The sequence below is a fragment of the Pristiophorus japonicus genome, unplaced genomic scaffold (assembly GCF_044704955.1).
Source record: "Pristiophorus japonicus isolate sPriJap1 unplaced genomic scaffold, sPriJap1.hap1 HAP1_SCAFFOLD_487, whole genome shotgun sequence".
NCBI classification, from domain to species: domain Eukaryota; kingdom Metazoa; phylum Chordata; class Chondrichthyes; family Pristiophoridae; genus Pristiophorus; species Pristiophorus japonicus.
Genome location: NW_027254392.1, coordinates 27,915 through 53,881, shown reverse-complemented (window position 1 = coordinate 53,881; position 25,967 = coordinate 27,915). Strand labels below are relative to the sequence as shown.

General features: G+C 43.8%; 1 protein-coding gene across 1 annotated transcript in view; it reads right to left on the bottom strand.

Moving 5' to 3' along the window:
• LOC139253265 (DNA-directed RNA polymerase I subunit RPA1-like) overlaps nucleotides 1-25,967 on the bottom strand; it is a 102,522-nt gene that overhangs the window by 49,552 nt on the left and 27,003 nt on the right. Inside the window, exons 10-17 of the mRNA XM_070873475.1 lie at nucleotides 23,671-23,769; nucleotides 22,468-22,620; nucleotides 20,038-20,120; nucleotides 16,261-16,426; nucleotides 14,682-14,903; nucleotides 8,952-9,166; nucleotides 6,296-6,463; nucleotides 5,156-5,291 (exon numbers count right to left, since the gene is read on the bottom strand). Of these exons, the coding sequence (XP_070729576.1) occupies nucleotides 5,156-5,291; nucleotides 6,296-6,463; nucleotides 8,952-9,166; nucleotides 14,682-14,903; nucleotides 16,261-16,426; nucleotides 20,038-20,120; nucleotides 22,468-22,620; nucleotides 23,671-23,769 (1,242 nt within the window). The remainder of the gene's footprint in view (nucleotides 1-5,155; nucleotides 5,292-6,295; nucleotides 6,464-8,951; nucleotides 9,167-14,681; nucleotides 14,904-16,260; nucleotides 16,427-20,037; nucleotides 20,121-22,467; nucleotides 22,621-23,670; nucleotides 23,770-25,967) is intronic.

The following is a 25,967-nucleotide window of genomic DNA, read 5'->3' as shown; positions in this document are numbered from 1 at the left end:
TAAGACTACATGTCCCATTTGTGTTTTTACATTGAGGAGAGGAAGGTTTATCTTTTAACTTTGTTATGTACGTGCACATAGACACCTTTGCGAAGCCATTGTACATTTTGGCCTTGTGGTGCTTGCATCATGTTAAATGCTTCTTGGTGCATTTATCCTGGGAGGACTGTTGAAGGGTTGAAGTCATTTTTCTGCATTTACCATGAGGTAGAGTTTGGCATTCTACCAAAACTACAATACCTTAATGGCCTAAGACTTATTTGACAAGAGAATTAGAGCAATGCTCCAGGATAGTGTCAAATAACAAACACACAAGAAGCACTTTCTATTTTGAAAGACACAAAAGTGTCAGCAAAGCTAAGAAAAATCTATTTCCCCACCTCCTTCCTCATCATCATTTATCTGGTGCCCTGGATAAATATTCTTGTCAGGGTATATCATCATAGGCAGTCCCTCGGAATAAAGGAGGACTTGCTTCCACTCCCAAAGTGAGTTCTTTGATGGCTGAACAGTCCGATACGAGAGCCACAGACCCTGTTACAGGTGGGAAAGACATCCGTCAAGGGACGGGGTCGGTAGGGCTGGTTTGCCGCGCGCTCCTTCTGCTGCCTGCGCCCGGCCTCTTCATGCTCCTTGCGTCGAAACTCAAAGAGCTCAACGCCCTCCCGGATGGACTTTCTCCACCTCGGGCAGTCTGCAGCCAGGGTCTCCCAGGTGTCAGTGGTGATGTTGCAATATACCAGGGATGCTTTGAGCGTGTCCTTATAACGTTTCCGCTGTCCCCCTTTGGCCCGTTTACCTTGAAGGAGCTCCGCATAAAGCATTTGCTTAGGGGATGTTAGCCTGGTCGAGGACACTGATGTTAGAGAGTCTGTCCTCCCAGGGGATTTGCAGGATCTTGCGGAGACATCGTTGGTGATATATCTCCAGCGACTTGAGGTGCCTTCTGTACATCGTCCACGCCTCAGACCCATACAGGAAGGCGGGTATTACTACAGCCCTGTAGACCATGGTATATATAATCTGGGTATATATACCAGCATTCTTACAACTTCCAGTCTATCCACTACCATTACATTTGATTGCTGTCCCACAAAGGAGCTCATTTCTATAATTAATGTTCTGAGACTATAGACACCTTGGGCTCTAATCTCAGAACTCGCTCGTGTCCAGTAAATGTCACCTCCTGCTGCTTGAAAGGATCCAGTGTTACAGAAGTTCAAGGCTGTGGTCACACTGCTTCTGGCAGAGCCATTCCGGTCATCGAACGTGCCTGAATGCGTTGAATCAGAGATGCGACATATTTCCACAACTACCTCACTATCATCACAGGCAGTCCCTCGAAACGAGGATGACTTGCTTCCACACCAAAAAAAGGATGAGTTCACAGGTATTTCGAATGAAGAACCCAAACTACATCGTCAAGGGTGGAAGATGGCTGCGCGTGGATTTTTTTTTTTTTTTTTTTAAACGTGTGGTGGCCGTTGCACACCAGCCACCACACAGGCTTGTCAGAGCTAGGTCTTGGTCCAGTGGCAAGGGTTATCCAAGACAACTGGAGACCTGCTTTGCTGCACGGACCTAGTGTGCACACATAATCACATCGAAATTTACAGCACGAGAGGCCATTTCGGTCCATCTTGAGTCAAGTGCAGTCGATTAGTGGACGATAATCAAATGTATAAAAGGTTGGGCCTCACCACACTATCTTTTATTTTCAGGGCAGAATCACATGTCACAAGACAATCATGCCATTGAGCTGAATCTCTAATTTCCTCAGGGCACAAACAGAAGTTTGCGTTCTTACTGCAGCACAAAGGTCTAATGGGGAACGTTAAGAGTTCCACACTGTTCCACATTTATCATGAACAATCTTTTGTGCTCTCAACAGTCACCAAGTTTGTGACAGCACCATATCTTTATGGCCCTTTATTATGGCAAAAAAGACAGAAATACATTTGATAAAAGCTAAAAGTGTATGTGGGCTTATGGTCAGTTCAATTAACCAACACAACAGGAATGTGTGAATTAACTTTGTAACTAAGTAGAACATCAGTTTTTTGCCATTTTAAACACACTTTGGGGTTGTGTTTCTGTTAATAGCATTTTTCTTGCAGCTGTTGCGCTGCAAAGATCATGACCTTTGTGCCCCGTAGGGGCGAAATCCGCATTAGTGCTCAATGCTCTATGTGGCACTTCTCTGTGCAAATTGGCTGCTGCATTTCCATTACAACAGGGACAACTCAAAAGTACTTAATTGGCTGTTTAGTTTGGGAGGTTGTGAAAGGCTCTCTATAAATGCGTTTGTTTGTTCGTATTCACAATGTAGAACAGCAGTATCTTTGATATAAAAGTGGACTTGATGATTGTATTTGTTAGAATTTGAATTAAACTTTCCCTGAATGTTTGAATAAAGGTCCCCCACCCACTTAGACTTTAACAGCATTATTTCTGACATCATGGCATTCATTTTGAAATTTTAATTTTGTTGATTTTTAAAAAATGTTGGTGTGGAATTAATAGCTTAAGGGAAAACTCTCCACTTCTTCTTTTAACTTACAAATATAGTGTTAATAAGAACTTGGTAACACTTCTGCTAAAGCCCTTCCATAATGTAATTTTGATTCATACAGAAGTGTTCTGCTCCTGTAATGCAGTGCATAATTTTAATTTCCTGTGTAGACGTCAAAATCTATTTTTTTTAAAAGCACAAGGCTGCTTCCTTCCTGACACAGGGGCACCACTTGCGAGTCAGAATGGCAGTTGCCTGTGGTAACGATAAATGTCAACTCCAGTGGTCTACAGCCTTATTGTAACTTAACTGTTGAGTTGTGTAAGAAACTGCCAATATTACCCACCCTGCTGTTAGAAGCTGTGCCAATTTTTCTATCTCACCTCACAGCCACTCCAGTGTAATCTTTTCCATTTATTTCCTGATGTTTCCCTTATCGTAATAGTAATTTGTATTTTTTTTTTCAAAAATTAACTTCTTGAATGGAGCATCATTTTTGTGAGGGGTAATAGTAGTTCGCGACATTAGAAATTTAGAAAGTACAAAATCTCAGTGCTGTCTGACAACATTTTGAATATAGCTGGTCAGCAGAGCTACTTAACAAAGGGATCGAGTTTCCGCTTTGGGAGCAATCAGGAACTTACACCCAAAATGCACTTGAAATTGCGCTGGTTAGGTTACAGTTCAAGTTTCCACAAATTAATTTGCATAATCATACATAAAATCTTCCATGAACCAGTGCAGTTGGGCAATGCAATAGAATTATTAATTTTTTTTAATTAAAAAAACATTCCTTGATGTATTTAAGAGTGGTAACCGGTGCATTTTATTAATACAGCTGAAAATGGGTTTATTACCAAAACGAAGCATTTTAAGCAAGGGTGCCCAGTCCTCTATCTGAATCACCTAATTTACAAACTCTGAAAATAATTGAATAAAACCATACTAAACCATTTAATAGCTTTATTGGTATACATGAGCCGGATTCTTAGTAAATTACATATTTTTTTGATTTGAAAAAAACTTCTAAAATGTCTACCAGTGCCTCTGCGCCTAAGAAATTATGTGCAATTTGAAGAGCTTCCCGAACCAGAGCCATCAGTGGAATCTCGCAATTTCGACCTGAGAGCGTGGCCAGATTTGTGGCCGGGGCTTAATCCGGGCAAAATTGAATCTTGAACCAGTGGAAAACAAGAATGAAAGTGGTTTGGGGTGTAACTCGCTTGCGTTTAAAATTCCCTGATCTCTTGGCTGAATCCACTCGGAATGTGCTGATATTATTACCTCACTAACGAATAGGAAGAAAGGGCAGTCATGTTGGGATGAATGACCTCCATCTGTGCTCTGACTTTTGATTGTACTGAAGTGTAGGCAGCAAAAGTAGATCTCCTCAGACATGTCCAGATAGGTCTGTATGCATATAGTCAGTTGGGGTAATGCGTGTGCAGCAAAGGCCACCTCCCTCCCATGCTTCAAATCCTTTCTTCCCGCCTCCAAAGAACAACTTGTATTTATATACCATCGTTAACATCGTAAAATGTCCCAAGGCGCTTCACAGGAGTGTTATAAGATAAACTAGACACCGAGCCACATAAGGAGATATTAGGGCAGATGACCAAAAGCTTGGTCAAAGAGCACCTTAAAGGAGGAAAGAGGTAGAGAGGTGATGAGGTTTAGGATGGGGAATTCCAGAGCTTAGGGCTTTGGCACTTGAAGACACAGCTCTCGATGGTGGAGTGACTAAAATCGGGGATGCTCAAGAGGTCAGAATTAGAGGAGCGCAGAGATCTTGGGAGGGTTGTAGAGCTGGAGGAGATTACAGAAATAGGCAGGGGAGGGCGAGGCCATGGAAGGATTTGAAAACAAGGATGAGTAACAAGGTATAAACAATGGGATGTCCACCGTTAAAATTTTAGTTGTGGCAACTTGTATTGCAGCTGCCATTCATTGAAAAAATGGTCCGCAAGTAAATACAAAAAGCTAGGCCATAACCAATTCGGGGAGCAAATACAATTACAATTACAATAATACAAACAAATTGAGAGAACAAGTACAGCAGCAAAACAAAGTTCTGCAGCCAATAACTCACTGCACTCCCTGTTAAAGGTGTAATTTCCATGCAGGTTTAGGTGGCCTTCAATGCAGCGCCTGTTTCAAATGACAGGTACAGTCCTGTTGTTGCACAAGGGAAATGGCAGTAACAGGTAATTAATATAATTTCTGAAGCCTCAATGAGGGCATCACACAAAAAGTGCAATTGCACTTGGCTCTTAAAGCATCGTCTTGTGTCAGAATGGCAGTGTGGCGAGAAAGTAACCCAATGCCTGCTCACCCGAATATACGATCCCCACCCTCATTCAGCCCACGGTACACAACCGATCACCAATGTTCCCTCTAAATTGTCTTTGTTGTGTGCGGCCTATTTATTTCAATGCGCAGTTTCTGCGCATGCGCGGTATTGTGAGCAGCCTGCGTAGTCACGCACACATGCAGCTTAGAGGGAACGTTGCCGACCACATAATCAGCCCCAGTATTTAATATTAGTATTTAATGCATCAGTTATAACATGAACAATATATCAGTCTATAAAATAAATCTCAAAGTTGTACCTTTTCCACCTATTACATGAAGAAATATGCCTACCTCTACCAAACACACCCTCGTCAGCTGCTTTTTCAGTTTTTTAACCTTCTTCAATGCTTTCTTTGTGTTCAACACAGGGATGCTCATCATTGGAGTTTTAATGTTAGCGCTTGCCACCATTAAAATTTCACGTAACCTTTTTGAAAGAAAAACTATACAGATTACATTGTACTAGTCATGCATAACAGTGCTGTTACTTGGTTTGTCAAATTTTTATCTCATAATGCTCCTGTGAAGCACCTTTGGGATGTTTCACTACATTAAAGGTGCTATATAAATACAAGTTGGTGTTGTTTATTTTGTGTACTGGTACCAATATATTAACAGGAGAGAAAAAACACTAGAGGGTCCTGAGGAGTGTTGGTTTGAGAGCAGACAGGAGTATAATCAGCTGGGCACTTTGTTAAGGTAGAGAACATTTACTCTGCAACTGCCATTACTGTAACTGTGCGGAGAGCATTGATGCTTTTAAAAAACATTTGTTTCTGGGATGTGTGTGTCGCTGGCAAGGCCAGCATTTATTGCCCATCCCTAATTACCCTTGATAGTTACTCATGCTGATACAGGATGCCCAAAATGCAAAGTGTGTTCCATCCCTCAACATGGACACCCCTCCCCTTATATTCCCATATTCAGTATCTGCTGTGGCTCAGTGGGTAGTAGATTCGTCTCCGAGTCAGAAGGTCGTGGGTTCAAGTCCCACTCCAGAGACTCGAGCACAAGAATATAGACTGACACTCCAGTGCAATACTGAGGGAGTGCTGCACTGTCAGAGGTGCCGTTTTTCAGATGAGACGTTAAAGCCAGACCCCAACTGCCCTTTCAGGTCGATGTAAAAGATCCCATGGCACTATTTGAGAGTTATTCCCGGTGTCCTGGCCAACATTTATCCCTCAACCAACATGATCGGATCATTTATTTCATTGCTGTTTGTTACTGTGAACATACTGGCTGCCACGTTTCCTACATTACAACAGTGATTACACGTCAAAAAAGTATTTAATTGACTATAAAGTACTTTGGGCTATCCTGAGGTTGTGAAAGGCAATATATAAATGCAGGATTATCTTTCTTACACCTTGATGGTTACAAAATTCACAATAAAACAAAGGGAGGGGGGGGGGGGCAATTTTCTCTTACCTGGGGATACCCAGAGTGACATTCATTTCTCCTCTGCCAGCAAAATGGAAAGTGTTCAGTGTCATCTGTGTCGACGGCTCTCCGATACTTTGCGCTGCAAGGAGCCCAACGGCCTCTCCTGGCTCACACAGCGATCGCTGCCACTTGAGACACAGCAGCTCCTTTAAACTAAGGAAGGGAATGTTCAGCCAAGTTTTCAACTGACTATAGGCCGAGTGGATTTTTCCTCATCCTGCGCTTGGGGCTATTGGATCAGCGGGAAGGAGCAAGTACAGGAAAATCGGGCAGGGAGAAGGGCGCAGTCCGAACCGAGCCCGCACAATTGTCCCCGTACTCACTGTATGCAATAGGCCCAAGGGCAGCAACAGGAAAATTCAGTCCTGTAAGTTTTATTTAATATGAGCAACATGATTTAACTCGAAGTGTTCTACAGGCAGAGCAAAATACCATTGTTTCCAATGTTTTAAATAGGACTTAAGGAGGGAAAACTCGTAATTTAAAAAAAAAAGGATTCTACCAATTGTTCTGTGACATTTTCACAGCAGAAGCCAATTTCAGAATGTTTTGCTCGCTTAGTTTCACAACTCTGCAAACAACAAAATCAGATTGCACTAGCAAGGACTGTGGACTCTGCCACGAATAAAAGCAGACTGTGCTCACAGTAACTGTGCCCACAGTAACTATGCCATCAGTAACTATGCCATCAGTGAAACCGGATTGTGCTAGCAGTACGTGCAGTCTCCACTAGCAACAAAACTGCAAGGCACTACTGCGAAAAGTGGGCTATTTTAGCAGTCACCGAAATGGCTGCAAATTATGCATGAGCAGCTGAGTACTGTGCTAGCAAGGACAGCAAGTGACTAGGGATTAGATACCAACAACTGCTGGTTATAGAAACATAGAAAATAGGTGCAGGAGTAGGCCATTCGGCCCTTTGAGCCTGCACCACCATTCAATAAGATCATGGCTGATCATTCCCTCAGTACCCCTTTCCTGCTTTCTCTCCATACCCCTTGATCCCTTTAGCCGTAAGGGCCATATCTAACTCCCTCTTTAATATATCCAATGATCTGGCATCAACAAAACTCTGCGGCAGGGAATTCCACAGGTTAACAACTCTCTGAGTGAAGAAATTTCTCCTCATCTCAGTCATAAATAGCCTACCCCTTATCCGAAGACTATGTCCCCTGATTCTGGACTTCCCCAACATCGGGAACATTCATCCCACATCTAACCTGTCCAGTCCCGTCAGAATCTTATACGTTTCTATGACATCCCCTCTCATCCTTCTAAACTCCAGTGAATAAAGGCCCAGTTGATCCAGTCTCTCCTCATATGACAGTCCAGCCATCCCTGGAATTAGTCTGGTGAACCTTCGCTGCACTCCCTCAAGAGCAAGAACATGCCTCGTCAGAGTAGGAAACCAAAACTGAACACAATATTCCACGTGAGGCCTCACCAAGGCCCTGTACAACTGCAATAAGACCTCCCTGCTCCTATACTCAAATCGCCTAGCTATGAAGGCCAACATATCATTTGCTTTCTTCACCGCCTGCTGTACCTGCATGCCAACCTTCAATGACTGATGAACCATGACACCCAGGTCTCGTTGCACCTCCCCTTTTCCTAATCTGCCACCATTCAGATAATATTCTGCCTTCGTGTTTTTGCCCCCAAAATGGATAACCTCACATTTATCCACATTATGCTGCATCTGCCATGCATTTGCCCACTCACCTAACCTGTTCAAATCACCCTGCAGCCTCCTAGCATCCCCCTCACAGCTCACACCACCACCCAGTTTAGTGTCATCTGCAAACTTGGAGATATTACACTCAATTCCTTCATCCAAATCGTTAATGTGTGCCACCAGCACCCGTAAAGGAACGCAGAGCCAACAGTGCCCTCAAGCGACTGCAGAAATAGCCAGTGCAAATGACTGTAATCTTTGCTAAAAATATCTAGACTACAGGAGCAGGATCTGCGTGAAATCAGGACTTCTCAGCAACCGCAAAAACCTCTGAATCAGCAGGTGTTCAGACGTTCCTTGTAGACACTGATTAAAAAGGTTTGGGTTACCACAATGTGCGCAAGATAAATAGTAATCACAACGGAAGGATAAAGCAAAGCCACTTAATTCAGACTGTCAGTGCCTAACCACTGACAGCACATAGTACATTTTTAAGAAAACTATTACTTTTTAAAGCTTTCAGCATCGAAGAAAGCAACAGCGCAATGCAGATTAAAGGGTCCCTGCTTTTTCACCAATGGTGTCATTCTGCAACAAAACCGGACATAATGACAGATGCCTTGCCAAACCTTCTCTGTGTCCCTCTCAATTCCTCATCCTGATAATTCACGTGCTGCTGTGCCTGACCTAAGGTAACCGGAATGCCAAGGGCCTGGCCAACATGAAAGGTCACTGCAATAAAACCAATCAACCACCAAATTAATTATAATGATTATAATTCGTTATCAATTTTTTAAATTCATTTCCTTTACAGATTGGTAACTAGTAGTTGTCAATTGTGGAGTTTATTTCTAAATGTCATTTGCCACTCCCCAGGTACTAATGTAATGTTTTGCCTTTCACGTATTTTTTGAGAGAAGAGCTTAAAAAAAAACAGATACATCAGATAAGGTACTTGATAAATACCAATCCGGTGATAGCTCCGACTTGCTATAGTTGCTGATTCCTTTGCCCCCCTGCTCAGTGAAGTATTTATCCACAATATCACTAAAGTTTTCCGAAACTGAGCCAAAATATATATCCGGACGATAAACTGAAAAGCAAGGGTCGGGACAGTGATTGGCCTTCTTCAAATATTTAGATTTGCTCTTTTCATCCAGCGACGCCCAAATCTCCAGTAACTGCGGACAACACACAACAAAAATCCATTTTAGTGTGGTGCACATAAGAACATAAGAACATAAGAATTAGGAACAGGAGTAGGCCATCTAGCCCCTCGAGCCTGCTCCGCCATTCAACAAGATCATGGCTGATCTGGCCGTGGACTCAGCTCTGCTCCCCGTAACCCTTAATTCCCTGATTGGTTAAAAATCTATCTATCTGTGATTTGAATACATTCAATGAGCTAGCCTCAACTGCTTCCTTGGGCAGAGAATTCCCAACCAGGTGGGCACAGATTCACAACCCTCTGAGAAAAGAAATTCCTTCTCAACTCGATTTTAAATTGGCTCCCCCGTATTTTGAGGCTGTGCCCCCTTGTTCTAGTCTCCCCGACCAGTGGAAACAACCTCTCTGCCTCTATCTTGTCTATCCCTTTCATTATTTTAAATGTTTCTATAAGATCACCCCTCATCCTTCTGAACTCCAACGAGTAAAGACCCAATCTACTCAATCTATCATCATAAGGTAACCCTCTCATCTCTGGAATCAGCCTAGTGAATCGTCTCTGTACCCACTCCAAAGCTAGTATATCCTTCCTTAAGTAAGGTGACCAAAACTGCACGCAGTACTCCAGATGCGGCCTCACCAATACCTTTATACAGTTGCAGCAAGACCTCCCTGCTTTTGTACTCCATCCCTCTCGCAATGAAGGCCAACATTCCATTCGCCTTCCTGATTACCTGCTGCACCTGCAAACTAACCTTTTGGGATTCATGCACAAGGACCACCAGGTCCCTCTGCACCACAGCATGTTGTAATTTCTCCCCATTCAAAAAATATTCCCTTTTACTGTTTTTTTTCCCAAGGTGGATGACCTCACATTTTCCGACATTGTATTCCATCTGCCAAACTTTAGCCCATTCACGTAACCTATCTAAATCTCTTTGCAGCCTCTCTGTGTCCTCTACACAACCCGCTTTCCCACTAATCTTTGTGTCATCTGCAAATTTTATTATATTACACTCTGTCCCCTTTTCCAGGTCATCTATGTATATTGTAAACAGTTGTGGTCCCAGCACCGATCCCTGTGGCACACCACTAACCACCAATTTCCAACCCGAAAAGGACCCATTTATCCCGACTCTCTGCTTTCTGTTCGCCAGCCAATTCTCTATCCATGCTAATACATTTCCTCTGACTCCGCGTACCTTTATCTTCTGCAGTAACCTTTTGTGTGGCACCTTATCGAATGCCTTTTGGAAATCTAAATACACCACATCCATCGGTACACCTCTATCCACCATGCTCGTTATATCCTCAAAGAATTCCAGTAAATTAGTTAAACATGATTTCCTCTTCATGAATCCATGTTGTGTCTGCTTGATTGCACTATTCCTATCCAGATGTCCCGCTATTTCTTCCTTAATGATAGATTCAAGCATTTTCCCCACTACAGATGTTAAACTAACCGGCCTATAGTTACCTGCTTTTTGTCTGCCCCCTTTTTTTAAACAGAGGCGTTACATTAGCTGCTTTCCAATCCGCTGGTACCTCCCCAGAGTCCAGAGAATTTTGGTAGATTATAACGAATGCATCTGCTATAACTTCCGTCATCTATTTTAATACCCTGGGATGCATTTCATCAGGACCAGGGGACTTGTCTACCTTGAGTCCCATTAGCCTGTCCAGCACTACCCCCTTAGTGATAGTGATTATCTCAAGGTCCTCCCTTCCCACATTCCCGTGACCAGCAATTTTTGGCATGGATTTTGTGTTTTCCACTGTGAAGACCGAAGCAAAATAATTATTTAAGGTCTCAGCCATTTCCACATTTCCCATTATTAAATTCCCCTTCTCATCTTCTAAGGGACCAACATTTACTTTAGTCAATCTTTTCCGTTTTATATATCGGTAAAAGCTTTTACTATCTGTTTTTATGTTTTGCGCAAGTTTACTTTCGTAATCTATCATTCCTTTCTTTATTGCTTTCTTAGTCATTCTTTGCTGTTGTTTAAAATTTTCCCAATCTTCTAGTTTCCAACTAATCTTGGCCACCTTATACGCATTGGTTTTTAATTTGATACTCTCCTTTATTTCCTTGGTTATCCAAAGCTGGTTATCCCTTCTCTTATCGCCTTTTTTCACTAGAATATATTTTTGTTGAGCACTATGAAAGAGCTTCTTAAAAGTCCTCCACTGTTCCTCAATTGTGCCACTGTTTAGTCTGTGTTCCCAGTCCACTTTAGCCAACTCTGCCCTCATCCTACTGTAGTCCACTTTGTTAAAGCATAGTACGCTCGTTTGAGACACTACTTCCTCACTCTCAATCTGTATTACAAATTCAACCATACTGTGATCACTCATTCCAAGAGGATCTTTTACTAGGAGAGTGTTTATTATTCCTGTCTCATTACACAGGACCAGATCGAAGATAGCTTGCTCCCTTGTAGGTTCTGTAACATACTGTTCTAAGAAACAATCCCATATGCATTCTATGAATTCCTCCTCAAGGCTACCCCATGCGATTTGATTTGACCAATCGATATGTAGGTTAAAATCCCCCATGATTACTGCCGTTCCTTTTTCACATGTCTCCATTATTCTCTTGATTATTGCCTGCCCCACGGTGAAGTTATTATTTGGGGGCCGATAAACTACGCCCACCAGTGACTTTTTCCCCTTACTATCTCTAATCTCCACCCACAGTGATTCAACATTTTGTTCATTAGAGCCAATATCGTCTCTCACAACTGCCCTGATATCATCCTTTATTAACAAAGCTACCCCACCTCCTTTCCCTTCTTGTCTATCTTTCCGAATACCCCTGTATGTTTAATTCCCAGTCTTGGCCCCCCCTGCAACCACGTTTCTGTAATGGCCACCAAATCATACCCCATTTGTAATGATTTGTGCCGTCAACTCATTTACTTTATTTCAAATGCTGCGTGCGTTTAGGTAGAGTGTTTTAATACTAGTTTTTAAACCATGATTTTTAGTTTTGACCCCTCCTGCAGCCCCTTTATATTCATACATATTGTCCCTTCCTATCACCTTGTGGTTTACACTTACCCCAGTGCGACTCTGCTCTGTTGCCTCCTGCCTTTTGCATTCTTTCTTGGGGTCCTGTTCATCTGAGCTCTCACCCACTCTAACTGGCTCAGAGCCCTCTCCTGGGTGCCGAATACTCCTTGCATTGAGGCACCGAGCTTTCATGCTTGCCTTTTTATTACACTTTGATCCTTAAGAGTTTTGCTGTACAGTGGCCCTTTTTGTTTTTTGCCTTGGGTTTCTCTGCCCTCCACTTTTACTCATCTCCTTTCTGTCTTTTGCTTCTGTCTCCATTTTGTTTCCCTGTCTCCCTGCATTGGTTCCCATCCCCCTGCCATATTAGTTTAACTCCCCCCCAACAGCACTAGCAAACATTCCCCCTAGGACATTGGTTCCGGTCCTGCTCAGGTGCAGACCGTCCGGTTTGTACTGGTCCCACCTCCCCCAGAACCGGTTCCAATGCCCCAGGAATTTGAATCCCTCCCTGCTGCACCACTGCTCAAGCCACGTATTCATCTGAGCTATCCTGCGATTCCTACTCTGACTAGCTCGTGGCACTGGTAGCAATCCCGAGATTACTACTTTTGAGGTCCTATGTTTTAATTTAGCTCCTAGCTCCTTAAATTCGTCTCGTAGGACCTCACCCCTTTTTTTAAACCTATATCGTTGGTACCAATGTGCCATTCAGTGCAGCAGTTAGTGTCCACAGTCCCTAGCTCTGAAAACTCCTCCAGCCCTACAACCCTCCTAGAACTCTCCAACTCTTGCATTTTGTGCATCCACCACTTCCTTTGTCCCATCATCAGCATCCGTGCCTTCAGCTGCCTAGGTCCCAAGCTCTGGAATTCCCTCCCTAAACGTCTCCATCGCTTCCTCCTTCTTTAAAACCCTCCTTAAAAAGGACCTCTTTGACCAAGCTTTTAGCTACCCATCTTAATAGCTCCTTTGGCTGGGTGTAGATTTTTGTCTAATTCTGCTCCAATGAAGCGCCTTGGTACGTTTTACTACATTAAAGGTGGTCCATAAATACAAGTTGTTGTTGTGTTCACAATTTGTAAGTTAGTGAAAAATTATTTTCATTGATAACAAAATGGGCCATATATTTAGAATTTGTACTGCAAGTATAAGGGATTCTTTCACACATCGGGTATTAGGATAGGTGATGCATTATCACAAGTCACTAATGAAGCTGCATCAGCCTTGACTTTTAGGTAGAAAAATAAAAATATTGAAGTGTGTGTGGAAGGTGCAGAAAAATGAGATTAGAATGGGTAGCTCCAATGTGCAACTAGCACCGCGGTGTACAAGCAGGGCTCCTTCTCTGCTGAAATTTCTCGGATTCTTTGAACGTTGCCCTTTCACCTCTGGGTCCTCGATTCAATCCAACCCAAAAAAATGATGCAGGTTGAACCTCTCTTATCCGGCACCCTCGGGACCTGGCCTGTGCCGGATAAGAGGATTTGCCGGACGACGGGAGGTCACTTCTTTTTGTGTGTGAATCATACATGGTCAATTATTTTTTATATTTGTTTAAAAACAGATAATGACGATTGGATTTTGTAGTTGAGAGGATAAAGTCGGCTGAAGTTTTGCAGGCTCTCTGAACTAATGCTTAAAACAATGAAGATCGCCCATCTAAAACAAACTCTCAGGATCAGACATTGGACTTTACAACAGTTGGAAGGATTTATACTCCGCTGCAAACACTGCCGATCTTTCTTGGCTGACCTGCAGCCCATTGCGACACTTCACTGATATTTCCCCACGGGTACACACTGACCCCGCTGCTCCGAGAGTTGGTGTCTCCGCCCGAAGTGAACCAAAACTTACTGGGTACTGCTGACAATGATCCGACCCGACCGAGGAGGGATTACCGGAGGCAGCGGGGAGAAGAGGAGCAGCCAGTCCCAGGACACAGGTCGCGAACCCCCGCCGGGTGATGCCGGACCAGGGAGGTTGCTGGACCAGAGTGTCCCGGACTAGAGAGGTTCAAGCTGTAATACAAAAGCAAAATACTGCGTATGCTGGAAATCCGATGAAAGGTCATCGACATGAAACGTTAACTCTGTGTCTCTCTCCACAGATGCTGCCTGCCCTGCTGAGTATTTCCAGCATTTCTGTATTTATTCCAAAAAGTGGTAAGAGAGCACTCTCATTCTGTCAGTCCTGTAAGGAATGAGTTCAGAGTGTGTCAATCAAGTTCCAAGTCAAAGCTGCGCTCCCTCACATAAACCGACAAGCTCATTCAAACGGGCCGTGAGTCAGTCGGGTTAATCTCCGCGCCCAAATTCCCCTACATGCACTCCCGCGCGTGAACCTCTGGGGTCAACAGGAGGGGATGGGGAAGAGGGAGGGGAACGATGGGGGAAGAAGCCTGTGATAGAATAATCAGACACAGACTATGGGTAGAGTAGGTTTGATGGAACAGAAAGCCTCTTCTTGCTCTTATTGCAGTAAAATGAACTCTTTATTCTATTGTACACTCACTTGCTGGGTTGCAGGGTCTCTGGTATTTATCATTTCTCCTTCTGGGTTCATCTCCTTGATTTTACCGAACTTCTTCTGTGCATACAGCAGGAATGCGCCGAGACGTGGGGAGGGAGCTGGGTGCTTTGACTTCCATTTCTTTATTGCTTTATGGCACTTGTTTGCAGCCTCTGAATCCATCTTACTTAACACCTCTTCCAAGTGCTTTGACTTTTTGATGACCTACCAAATACAGCAGATACAGTTACATCAAAATTTACTGAATAGATGTTTGTTTAATTTCCATTCCTATTTTTTCCACCCCAATCCAGTTTTCTCCCTGCATTTCTTGAAGCTGCAACTCACACCGCAGGGGGGCTCCGCAGATAACCAACCTTTCCCTGGGTAGCCACTCTTTATATGGGAGTTTCGATTGTAAGTGTTAGCAGGCTATTTCAGCATGAGGGATATCACAGCTGAGCATATGCCTGTTCCCCCTAAAAGCTGTTAAGGCTCAATCAATTATGGAGTACGATAGTATAGTGGTTATGTTACTGGACTAGTAATCCAGGGGCCTTGCCTAATGATTTGGGGACATGAGTTCAAATCCCACCACAGCAGCTGGGGAATTTAAATTCAGTTAATTAAATAAATCTGGAATATAAAGTAATGTTGACCATGAAACTACTGGATTGGCATAAAAACCCATCAAACGTCCTTTAGGGAAGGGAAATCTGCCATCCTTACCTGGTCTGGCCTATATGTGACTCCAGACCCACAGCAATGTGATTGACTCTTAACTGCCCTCTGAAATGTCCTAGCTCACCACCACCTTCTCGAGGGCAATTAGGGGTGGGCAATAAATTATTATTTTTTTTTTAATTTAAAATTTCAAAACTGAGATCGATAGATTTTTGGTGGGCAAGGGCATTTAAGGGTTACGGAACCAAGGCGGATAGATGGAGTTAAAGGTACAGATCAGCCATGATCTAACGAAATGGCGGAACAGGCTCGAGCGGCTGAATGGCCTACTCCTGTTCCGATGTTCTCATCCAACTTCTACACATAGCCACTCTCAAGCAAGCGTCACAAATACCAATCAGGAGTAAGGACTTTTCCATTTTCTTTCCGCCTTTGCCTTTCGGTATGCAGAGATCACTGCAGTAGCCGCTCTACTGGACACCATCTCACTTCGCACAGGCCAACAATCAAACCTGGGACCTCGCTGGGCAGTATGGGTACAGGCTGGATGGGACAGAGGGTTTTTTCCCTGTCCGTCATTGTTCGGACAAGTCTATACCTCTCTGGGCAAGGTCTTTACCCACTATAGCTGGGAAGAGTTCTCCATTGACGTCTAATCAGCCTTTGTACAAGATAGCAATGAACTATAGCTATCGTATGAACGCTTGCACTGAATTCCTTTGTCCACTACTTAACCATTCAAAATAAACACCTCAATTAAAGTGAGAGAGAAATTTGGGACAAGCACATTAAGGGTTCGCCAACAGTAATTTCCACCCTTTTGTCTGGCAAATTTTTGCCTGTTTTTGCCTACTAAGTAAATCTTTCAATTATTCAAACAAGTTGAAAGACAACTCACCTCATAATTATCAGCAATAAAGGGAAACTGTCCTGGCTGCAGGAACTGGGTCTTTGGAATATCCAAACCGTCCTCGCCATACAGGAACTGTACAACACTGCCATCGCTGTCTCGTACCGTCAGATCATACTGTACCACCAGCCCTTCCAAATGTTTTATAATGCATCTAAGGTAAAATTCAAATAGATTCAATGGTTTAACTTTATTTCTCCTTTAACTATTCCTTTGATTTCTTTTCCTTATCCGTGTCAGCCATGGCTCAGTTGCAACACTCTCACCTCCAAGTCGGAAGACTGTGGGTTCAAGTCCCACTCCAGAGACTGGAGCACAAAATCTAGGCTGATACCTCAATGCAGCGCTGAGGGAGTGCTACACTGTTGGAGGTGCCATCTTTCGGATGATACGTTAAACCGAGGCCCTGTCAGCCCTCTCAGATGGACGTAAATGATCCCATGACACTATTCACTCCAGTGCCCTTCCCAATATTTATCTCTCAACCAACATCACTAAAGCTGAGCACAAATCGGCTGTGGCGTTTCCTACATTACAACAGTGACTACACTTCAAAAGTACTTCATTGGCTGTAAAGCACTTTGGGAGGTCCCGAGGTCATGAAAGGGCTATATAAATGCAAGTCTTTTCATCCCATCTCTCCTGGTCACTTATGTTGGGGTACAGCTCTTTGCTATCTAATCGATGTGACCATTCTTCTTTTATGAGCTCAACAGTGGCTGTTTAATCACAAGTAGTGTCAGAGCCAAACCCAAGTATGCCCGCACTCACTGTCCACATATGCAGACTTCCAGAGTCACTGGAAAGTAGGCAGTCGATGATCATTCCTCCTTCCTAGCTCTGGGACCTGCTAACACAGCAGAAGCCATAGAATAGGAGAGGGTGTAGAGAACAGGTAACAAGACAGACGCCAGCTGCAAAAGGGATGAGCTATTAAAGTAAGATCAGAACAGCTCGAACTCCATAGGGTGCGGAAAAATGGTTAAGTGGGAACCTCATTGTGATTAATATTAAATATCAGCAAGGAAAACCTAGAATATTACTTCAAGGTAAGCCAGCTTGGTACTTAGTGAAAAGTAAATTTAAGAAGGGAGGAAGGGAGAAAGGGATAGGCCGAGTAATTACAGGCCTGTCAGCCTAACCACAGTGGTGGAAAATTATTGGAAAAAATCCTGAAAGACAGGATAAATCTGTATTTGGAAAGGCAAGGATTAATTAGGGACAGTCAACACGGATTTGTTAAAGGAAGATCGTGTTTGACTAACCTGACTGAATTTTTTTGAGGAGGTGACCAAGAGGGTCGATGAGCGTAGTACATACGATGTAGTATATATGGACTTTAGCAAGGCTTTTGATAAGGTCCCACATGGTAGACTGGTCATGAAGGTTAAAGCCCATGGGATCCAGGGCAAAGTCACAAGTTGGATCCAAAGGATGTTTCCAGTGGGGTTCTGCAGGGCTCAGTACTGGGTCCCTTGCCTTTTGTGGTATTTCTCAACGATTTGGATTGGAATATAGGGAGTATGATTAAGAAGTTTGCAGACAACATTAAAATTGGCTGTGTGGTTGATAGTGAAGAGGAAAGTCATGGGCTGTAGGAGGATATCAATCTACTGGTCAGGGGGGCAGAGCAGTGGCAAATGGAATTTAATTCAGAGAAGTGTGAGGCGAATCACTTTAGGAGGACTAATAAGGAAAGGGTATACACATTAGGTCACTTTATAGTGTAGATGAACAAAGGGACCTTGGAGTGCTTGTCCACAGATCCCTGAAAGTAGGACAGGTGGATAAGGTGGTTAAGAAGGCATACGGAATACTTGCCTTTATTGGCCGAGGCATAGAATATAAGAGCAGGGAGGTTATGCTTAAATTGTATAATACTTTTGTTAGGTCACAGCTGGAGTACTGCGTGCAGTTCTGGTCGCCGTATTACAGGAAGGACGTGATTGCACTAGAGAGGGTGCAGTGGAGATTTAATGGGATGCTGCCTGGAATGGAGAATTTTAGTTATGAGGACAGATTGGATAGGCTGGGTTTGTTCTCATTGGAACAGAGGAGGTTGAGAGGAGATCTCACTGAGCTGTACAAAATATTGAGGGGCCTGGACATACTGGATAGTAAGGGCCTATTTCCATTGGTGGAGGGGTCTATAATGAGGGGGCATAGTTTTAAGATGGTTGCTGGAAGGTTTAGAGGGGATTTGAGGGGGGGGCTTCTTTACGCAGAGGGTTGTGGGGATCTGGAACTCATTGCCTGGAAGAGTGGTGGATGCAGAAACCCTCACCACTTTTAAGAGATGGTTGGATAAAGTGCAGTAACCTACAGGATTACGGACCTAGAGCTGGTAATTAGGATTAGACTGGATGACCTTTTGTTGGACAGCGCAGATATAATGATAAGTACTGCAGGGAATAGAATACGGCCAGCGTGATCTCCTGGACTAGTTTCGATCGCCTGGATGGGTCGGAGAGGAATTTTCCCAGATTTTTTTTTCCCTAAATTGGCCTGGGTTTTTAATCTGGCTTTTGCCTCTCCCAGGAGATCACATGGCTCCGGTTGGGGTGGAGTGTAGAATGTTTCAGTATCAGGGGTATCGCAGTTGTATGGAGCGGATTGGTTGGGCTGGATGCTCTTTGCCTTTCCGTCATTGTTCATAGGTTAATATGTAACCTTTAGGGCTGTTGACCAAGGGCCGTGTGGCTCTTTGTTGGCCGGTGTGGACACGATGGGTCGAAATAGCCTTCTTCTGCGCTGTAAATTTCTATGTTTCCATGTTTCTATATAGCCAAGAAAAAATTAGTTGATGAACCTTGGTGCAAACACTGTACCCTCGCTATTGATTCTGTCCCAAAATTGAGCTTTCAACCCCATATCCTCCCTGTCACAGATCGCCTACTTCCATCTCTGTTACCGACTGTCTCTGCCCTGCCCCGCCCCCGCCTATTTGCTGCCAAAACCCTCAAACATGTTTGTTAAGTACAGACTCAACTATTCCAATGCTCTCCTGGCCAGCCTCCTATCTTCCACCCTCCACAAATTTCATCTCATCCAAAACTCTGCTGACTATATCCTAACACGTATCAAGTCCCGTTCACCCATCATCGCTGTGCTCGCTGACCCACAATGACTCTTGTCTCAAAGCTCCAATTTAAAATTCTCATCCTCGTATGGCAATCCCTTCATAGCCTCATCTCTCCCAATCTCTGTTAACTCCAACCCCTTACCGAGAACTCTGTCCTTCTGCAATGCTGGCCTCTTGTACATCTCCCAATGCCTTCGCCCCACCACTTGCAGCCGTGCCTTCAGCCCAGTAGTCCTTGAGCTCTGAAATTCCCTCTCTAAACCCCTCCTTAAAACCTACCTCTTTCACCAAGTTTTTTGTTACCCCTTGTAATATGTCCTTTGATATAAGAACTGTACAACTCAACACCTCTAGTTTTAAGAACACTCAAGACCCAAGTAAGTTTGATCAGTTATGGGCCAGGCCACGAGACTGAAATTTTCTTTACAGGCCAACATTCCACATCCCCAACCTGCTTTACTTGAGTTGCATCACAGCCACTTAATAATGAGAGTCATCTATAATATCATGGAGAAATCTTCAAAATAAACTGCACTCTCTCAGCTACACTAACTGACTGGCTTAGTCCTGTTGTTTGGGGTGGGGGTGATGAGCGGAAGGACAACAAAAGGATAACGGCTCTTTTTAAAAAAGGACAAAAGTACACATTTTTTTTTGCATTTAAAGTTTAAATAGTTTCTTACCTTTGGAGATACCCAGAACGACTAGTCTTTACAGCCGTGTCCACCAAACCTTCTCTGCCAGCCATACAGTGAAAGAAGAATTCCTGGAGTATAAGAATGCAACATTTAGAAATTAGTGCTTTTCATATTTTCATGATTGCAAACAACTTGCGTTGAGATAACATTGTGAACTCACAGAGACAAAGGGTATTTTTGTCAAAAACCAAGTCACAGAGATTCTGCCAACTATTGGTAGCAAGTCTCCAGCTACTATTTTATAAAACTTTGCAGAACAAAATTCTCCAGCGACTATGATCAAGCTTGCCATCACCCTCCTACTTCTTGAATTCAGCCTCTCACTCTCTTTCCCTCCCAATTCGAAGTTAGGAAGCACAGTAAATTGTGTAGATGGGAGCAAGAAGTTACAAAGGGGCTCAGACAGATTAAGTGAGTGGGAAAATCCGTGGCAGATGGTGTTAAATGTGGGGAACTGTGAGGTTTTCTGACCTGTACATTCCAATGGACCAGATTATTCACAGTCTGACCATACTACATACTGCGGGCCAAGAAAAAGTGGTTTTGCAAAATCTAGAGCGCGAGACGGACCACGCTGAATTTAGTAAACCGGTGATACCGCCGAAGTATTGGCTCAACACAGCTTCGGTTTTGCACTGGCTGCACTTTATAACTTAAAAAAATTGTACTGCTAGTCAAGAGCTGCCCATATTATCAACTAGTAAGTAAGACATCATCATAGGCAATCCCTCGGAATTGAGGAAGACTTGGTTCCACTCTTAACATGAGTTCTTAGGTGGCTGTACAGTCCAATATGAGAACCACAGTCTCGGTCACAGGTGGGACAGATAGTTGTTGAGGGAAGGGGTGGGTGGGGCTGGTTCGCCGCACGCTCTTTCCGCTGCATGCGCTTGATTTCTGCATGCTCTTGGCGACGAGACTCGAGGTGCTCAGCAGCCTCCTGGATCCGCTTCCTCCACTTAGGAGACATCGTTGGTGGTATTTCTCCAGCGACTTGAAGTGTCTACTGTACATGGTCCATGTTTCTGAACCATACAGGAGGGCGGGTATTACTATAGCCCTGTAGACCATGAGCTTGGTGGAAGTTTTGAAGGCCCAGTCTTCAAACATTCTTTTCCTCAGGCGGCCAAAGGCTGCACTGGCGCACTGGAGGCAGTGTTGGATCTCATCGTCAATGCTTGCTCCTGTCGATAGGAGGCTCCCGAGATATGGGAAGTGGTCCACATTGTCCAGGGCCGCGCCGTGGATCTTGATGACTGAGGGACAGTGCTGTGCGGTAAGGACAGGCTGGTAGAGGACCTTTGTCTTAAGGATGTTTAGCGTAAGGCCCATGCTTTCGTACGCCTCAGTAAACACGTCGACTATGTCCTGGAGTTCAGTCTCTGTATGTGCGCAGACGCAGGCGTCGTCCGCGTACTGTAGCTCGACGACAGAAGTTGGGGTGGTCTTGGACCTGGCCTGGAGACGGCGAAGGTTGAACAGGTTCCCAAATGTTCTGCAGTTTAGTTCCACTCCAGCGGGGAGCTTGTCGACTGTGAGGCAGTCAGGGGCCGTTGGAAGGAGCACTTCGAAGATCTCCTTAACCGAGACTCTGCCTTTGACTCGACTGTTCTCAACTCCATCCCGCAGCATACTACTCGCCACCACCTAAGTAAAACCCCCAACACTGCACGAGGTAGAAAAAGCCATAAGACAGATTAAGTAAGACAGACTTGCATTTATATAGCACCTTTCACAATCTCAGGACGTCCCAAAGTGCTTTACAGCCAATTTTGAGCACTTACTTTACAGTAGTTTTGAAGTGCAGTCACTATTGTAATATAGGGAATGCGGCAGCCAATTTGCACACAGCAAGATCCCAAAAACCGCAATTTAATAATAATCTGATTTTAATGATGTTGGTTTAAGGATAAATATTGGCCAGGACAACAGGGGAGCTCCCCTCTTTTCTTCGAAATAGTGCCATGGGATCGTTTGCGTTCACTCGAGTTTAACGTCTCATCTGAAAGGTGGAACGCCTGACAGTACAGCACTTCCTTAGTAGTGCAGCACTTCCTTAGTACTATACTACGTCAGCATAGATTTTGTACTCATGTCTCTGGAGTGGGACTTGAATCCACAACTTTCTGAGGCAGAGGTGAGAATGCTACCCACTGAGCCACAGCTGACACCCAATTGCTAACATTGGGAAAGCGCCACGTTCCCAGACTGCAGAATGATGTGGAACCGGCAGTATAGCTCAGTTCTGCTTGCCCCGATGTTTCTCCACGCAGGTACTGGTACCAAAAGGCACCCGTCATAACTGCATCCTATTTTATACCAGCTATAATCATTCAAATTCTCTTCAACTTGGCGGCAAGATATCAGTTGCTAAGATCCTTAATAATGTGTACGTGTGTGTGTGTTTTTTTTTACCGGAGGGCTGATACCAGTGAGGAATCGGCCAGTTACAAAACCCCCAGAACGTGGAGTAAAGTCGTAAGGCTGGAAGCAGGGCAAAGATTTCCCAGAAGGCATCAATGGAGGTCTCCTTCCTTCCAGCTCAATCTGACCAAGAAGACACGAAATCTGTAAACAAATAAAAGCACGTGGATTACTCAACATCATTTTTACAACTTCACGAGAATCATGATCGCAAACAAATTCAGTTGATCCACAGAACATTACAAATTAAAAATGTTTAACCATTTCAAATATTTCTTAAATGGGTTATCACAGAAACAAAGAGGCTAGATAGGACAATACTGTCCTGAGGTTAAATCCAGCTCAGAATGACAAGATAAAAGTCTCGTTAATTTGCTTCCTATGTTAAAACAGTGACTACAATTCATTGACTGTAAAGGGCTTTGGGACATCCTGAGGTCGTGAAAGGTGCTATATAAATGCACGTTCTTTCTGTCATTTTCCTCTGCTGGCTTTAAGGGCTCAAAGTGAAGTGAGATTGGGCACTGTGATTTCTGTACATAGACATCTAAATCCTTTTGTTCCTCCACAGCTTCCCATCTCTCACTATTAAGAAAATATTCTGATTTGTCATTCTCAGTTGTAAAGTGGGTGATCTCACACTTCCCCACAGAGACCTCCATCTGCTATAGTTGTGCCCACTCACTTAGGTCGTCTGTGCTTTTTCAACCTCATGTTATACCATCTACACAATTTACTACGCCTCCTAATTTAGTGTCACCTGCAAATGTGGATATACAACAATATTTCATTATCCAAGTCATTAATATACTGTACACTATATATGGTTAAAAACTGAGGCCAGAGTACAGATCCCTCAGGAACACCATTTACCACATCTTTCCAATCAGAGAGCAAACCCTTTACCCTACCTTCTGTATCCGACCTCCCAACAAATTAGCAACCCATATCACAAGGTAAACTCCAATTGCAAGTGCTCTCATTTTCGTTAATAATCTCTCGTGTCGAACCTTATCAAATACCTTTTGAAGTCAATACATGACATTCATAGACACTTCCCATGCACAATGCTAGTGACCTCCTCAAAAAAATTCAACTAGATTAATCAGAATATGCTTTTGTTCTTATATTCAAAAAAAGATGCACACATACATATATGGTATAAAACTGCTCAACTGTTTTGGAAAATAATACCTGCATTGTATTAACAGCTGAGCCCTTCGCACCAGACTGCACCATGAGTTGCAGGTTATTCTCCGGAAATTGTCTATGGAGACCCAGGGGCATACACACCTGTCAGTCAAAACAGTTGAGTCAAATGCAATCCATTAGCTTAATCAAAGAGAACTTATTACTTTACCGACATGCCACAGAAAGAAAAAAATTCAAAGTGTCTGGGGAAAGGGCAGGTGAATGGTGCAATACTTTCAGAGCTAGTCTGGGCGCAATGGACCAAATGGTCTCTTTCAGTGCCGTAAAACTCTATGGGGCGGAGGGGACGAGATTCAGCTGCATAACGGCTCCCATTAGCGCCGGGGGGGACACACACACCAATGGGCACAGGCGAATTCCACGCCGCACGTCACATTCGACGGCCCTGCAGCGCTGCCAATAACAGTTAGCGCCTCGGCATCCTTCACCATGCAGATCGTGACGTCAGCGAGCATACAACGCTCGCTGGGCGCCCAATCTTCAAACATCAGTAGCACAGCCCTGCCTTACCGCATCGTGCTGACCGCACCAGGGATCGGAGGCCAGTTGGATGCGTCCCTGTACTTCTGTTCCAAAGGTCGTTTATGCGTGCCAGAGAGCGCATGATGTGCCTGCAGCCAGATAAATGCTGCTTAGTCTCCGGAATGTTGCGGGTCGTCAAAGGCCTTTGCATTTCATCCCACAGTATATCACCGTTCTACACTCCCCGAATCATTGGGGGCTGGTGTGCAGACTCCAGTGACACTCCCCTTTAATGGCTGGAAGGCGCCTTCGCCAATGCTCATTCCTGATTTCACAACACCTCATTTTCGTTATTGCTTGGAGCTTAATGTCACTCCCATTAGCGTCTGATTTAGTGCTCCTCTGGCTTCAATCAGTGCAGAGACTGAATTTTAATATAAGAACTAGGAACAGGAGTAGGCCATACGGCCCCTCGAGCCTGCTCCGCCATTCAATAAGATCATGGATGATCTGATCATGGACTCAGCTCCACTTCCCCGTCCACTCCCCATAACCCCTTATCGTTTAAGAAACTGTCTATTTCTGTCTTAAATTTATTCAATGTCCCAGCTTCCACAGCTCTCCGAGGCAGCGAATTCCACAGATTTACAACCCTCTGAGAGAAGAAATTTCTCCTCATCTCTGTTTTAAATGGGCGGCCCCTATTCTAAGATCATGCCCTCTAGTTCTAGTCTCCCCCATCAGTGGAAACATCCTCTCTGCATCCACCTTGTCAAGCCCCCTCATAATCTTATACGTTTCGATAAGATCACCTCTCATTCTTCTGAATTCCAATGAGTAGAGGCCCAGTCTACTCAACCTTTCCTCATAAGTCAACCCCCTCATTCGCGGAATCAACCTAGTGAACCTTCTCTGAACTGCCTCCAAAGCAAATATATCCTTTCATAAATATGGAAACCAAAACTGCACACAGTATTCCAGGTGTGGCAATACCCTATATAGCTGTAGCAAGACTTCGCTGGCTTTTATACTCCATCCCTTTTGCGGGCATCAAGATTAATTAGCGCCTGGCGCTAAACTTACACCTTTTCAAAAGTTAGCGCCCCAATTGGGGCGATACGGAATTTCTAACCCTATGATTCTAGGCTAAGTAAACCATTGAAAATGAAATCAAAACGATATATTTTTTGTTGCACAATTATGTAGATTAGTGTCCAATTAACCTTTACATTACCATTTATTTTTATCATCATTGTTTAAAGTACAGACATCCACGTAATATCTAAAATCACTTTAAAATCCTAATTATCAACCACCTAATTCTGTGGAAACGATTAAATATTCTCTCATGGTCATTCACAGCCGCATTAACATTACAGATTTACCAGCAATGGTAGCCCTGATTAAACATTCACTCACGGTCACTCAATGATGCATTTACATTTCAGAGTTCCCAACAATGGCAGCCCTGATTAAGCAAATAAAGCATGGTCACTCAATGATGCATTTACATTACAGTGCTGCTCACTACAACAGCTGAAAGTTTGAAATATGTTGCAATCTTTTACAGGTCTAACTGTGAGAAGTGCAACACAATATAGTTTTTTTTTTGTACGAGACAATTTGAGGTCATTGATTTAAAATGGAATGAAAATCGCACAGGTTCTACAACGGGCAGACGGTCTCCTTTCTGCCAGAATAATGCCTAAGCAGCGAAGATTTAAAAACTACCTCCAGTGCGTCAGCGATTAGATGAATGAGATTGAAGTATGTTTTCAACTCTAGCTGCAGTGGCCATTTAATTCTATCACAAGTGG